Source organism: Grampus griseus (genome assembly GCF_964374135.1).
Source record: "Grampus griseus genome assembly, chromosome: 12".
Lineage (NCBI taxonomy): Eukaryota > Metazoa > Chordata > Mammalia > Artiodactyla > Delphinidae > Grampus > Grampus griseus.
This window is the reverse complement of record NC_139006.1, coordinates 6,989,920-6,992,118: the sequence shown is the minus strand read 5'-3', so window position 1 is coordinate 6,992,118 and position 2,199 is coordinate 6,989,920. Positions and strand designations below refer to the sequence as shown.

The window sequence follows — 2,199 nt, the reverse complement described above, 5'->3', positions numbered from 1 at the left end:
CTCCATTCCCCCGAGATCCCGGTGGAGACACGCTGCAACCAAGCAGCCTATGCTGCCAGACCGATTCTCTAAATCTGATTCTCTGGATCTGGAAGTTCTGGGAAACCACAGGCCAAGGCTCGTGATGTTACTCTGTGTACCAGCCCAGCTGCTTCTCCAGAGATCTTGGTCCTTGATGATCCTCTCCCTTCTTGGCTTGGTTATTTTAAGGAGAGGCCAGCGTCAGATAAGAGGGGCTCTGAGGCTCACTGGGATTGGCCATTAAAAGTGTCGGGAACATTCTTGGTAGTACTCAGATCCCCCGTGAGCTCGACACTTGTGCTGCGGTTATTCTCGGTCTCATCCGGCACCTTCCTCCATAGGCAGCGGTTGACCAAGGTGGAGAAGAAGTTGGGGAAAGATGGGCTGGAGAAGTAATACACCAAAGGGTCCAGCATGCTGTTCATGTAGGTGAAGCTGAGGGTGATGTAAAACGCCAGGTCAACTGAGCGATAGGTGTCACAGTTCCGCGTACCAGCGGTGCGCAGGAGCCAGAAAATGCGTATGCGCGCGGCCACACTGGGCAGGAAGCAGATGGTGAAGACGACGGCCACCACCATGATGAAGTTGATGGCCCTCTTGATCTTGACATGCTTGTTCATCTGTCGCTGCCGCAGGCTCCAGATGATTCTGGCCGAGCAGAACAGGATGATGCCCAGGGGCAGGAAGAACTCCAGGAGGAACATGGCGTCGTGCCAGCGGAAAGTATCGCAGATGTTGAAGCTGCTGCACAAATTCGAATTGTGACTCCTGATCAGCATCTTTTTGTACAGGAGGTGCATCGTCAGGCCGATAGTGATGCCCCACAAGAGGCAGGAGATGAGCGCCGCCGTCCGATTGGAGATCTTGTTCAGAGCGTGATGGGGATGGACCACTCGGAAGTACCTGTCCACGGCCACCACCGTGAGGAAGATGATGCTGCCCTGGCGGTTCATGGCCAACATGAAGAGCATCAGCCGGCAGGGGACTTCCCCAAACCTCCAGTCCCACTTCCTCACATAGTTGTCCGTCAGGAAAGGCAGGCAGATGATCAGGAGGAAGTCAGCCACAGCCAAGTTGAACAGAAACACCCGGCTGGCTTTCCAGGACTTGAGGTGGAAGCAGAAAATCCACAGGGCAAGGCCATTGCCCAGGAGCCCGAACACAAACTCCAGCCCCACCACCGGCGGCAGCACCTTGGCAATGAAATCATCCCGGAACACACAGCAGTTCTTCTTGCCTATTTCCAGAAAATGCGGGTTCATGAGTGAATCGCGTTGGTCTTAGGGAGCGCCTCACCTAGCGAACGCTCAGGGAACAAGGTGTGGGTCTGAGTGGCGAAACTGTGGTTCAGCACTCGCCTTTATGTCATGTCAGGGTGTTGAAATAGATGACTGAATGGTTACCAGGAAACTACGAAATCGCTTTAAAAAAAAAAAAAAGCCAGCGAGTCTCTTATGAAACCTGCTGTTTGCATAAACAAATAACAAAAAAAAAATCCCCGGGCATATAAGAACCCACAGAATTTTCTAAATGTAAAGAATACGTTTGGGCAAGCAGACTGTCACTGTGAATTATGACGTGACCTAATTCAAGCAGACTGAACTGTGGAAGGCTGTGTGCCTGTATATTGAATACTTAACATGGGAGAATTAATTCACTGTCATGTGGTTGCCTTGCATAATAAACAAAACAACAACAGCAATAATAATTTACTTCATGTTTCTCAACAGAAACATGAAGAATTGCATGGAATATTAACAGGCTTATGTTTTAGGAAACAGTAGCATGTGTATGGTTTTTTTTTTTTTTGGAAAGGTCGAGAGGACAGTAATTGTCTAGTATTTTATGAGGACAGATGTGTTGCATTTGATGTTTCCATGCCATCTTCTTTGTAAAACATGGGTTGCTTTTCTACACCAGAACCCTGCAATTAATCCCCAGCTAAGGGGAAAAAAAAGCTATCTGAGAGCAGCATGCCATTTCATCAGATGCTTGAAAACTTGAAGCCAGTTGGGTTGCCAGTGGTGTGTTACAATAAGTTAGTTTTTTTTCTTTGTTTGTGTTAGATTTTGAGATGGCTTCTTGCTCAAGTAAGTAATTTACTGTTGAGCACGTGACTTACTAAAATTAATAAGCTTTATTTTTTAGAGCAGTTTTAGGTTCCCAGCAAAACTGAGT

The 2,199-nt window shown here is 47.9% G+C and overlaps 1 protein-coding gene across 1 annotated transcript; it reads right to left on the bottom strand.

The window, feature by feature from the left end:
* Positions 1-205: 205 nt before the first annotated feature.
* Positions 206-1,283, bottom strand: HCAR2 (hydroxycarboxylic acid receptor 2; the record flags this gene model as incomplete). The annotated part of the gene is given in 2 exon segments (XM_082667918.1): positions 206-265; positions 267-1,283. Coding segments are annotated over 2 exon segments (1,077 nt in total).
* Positions 1,284-2,199: the final 916 nt, after the last annotated feature.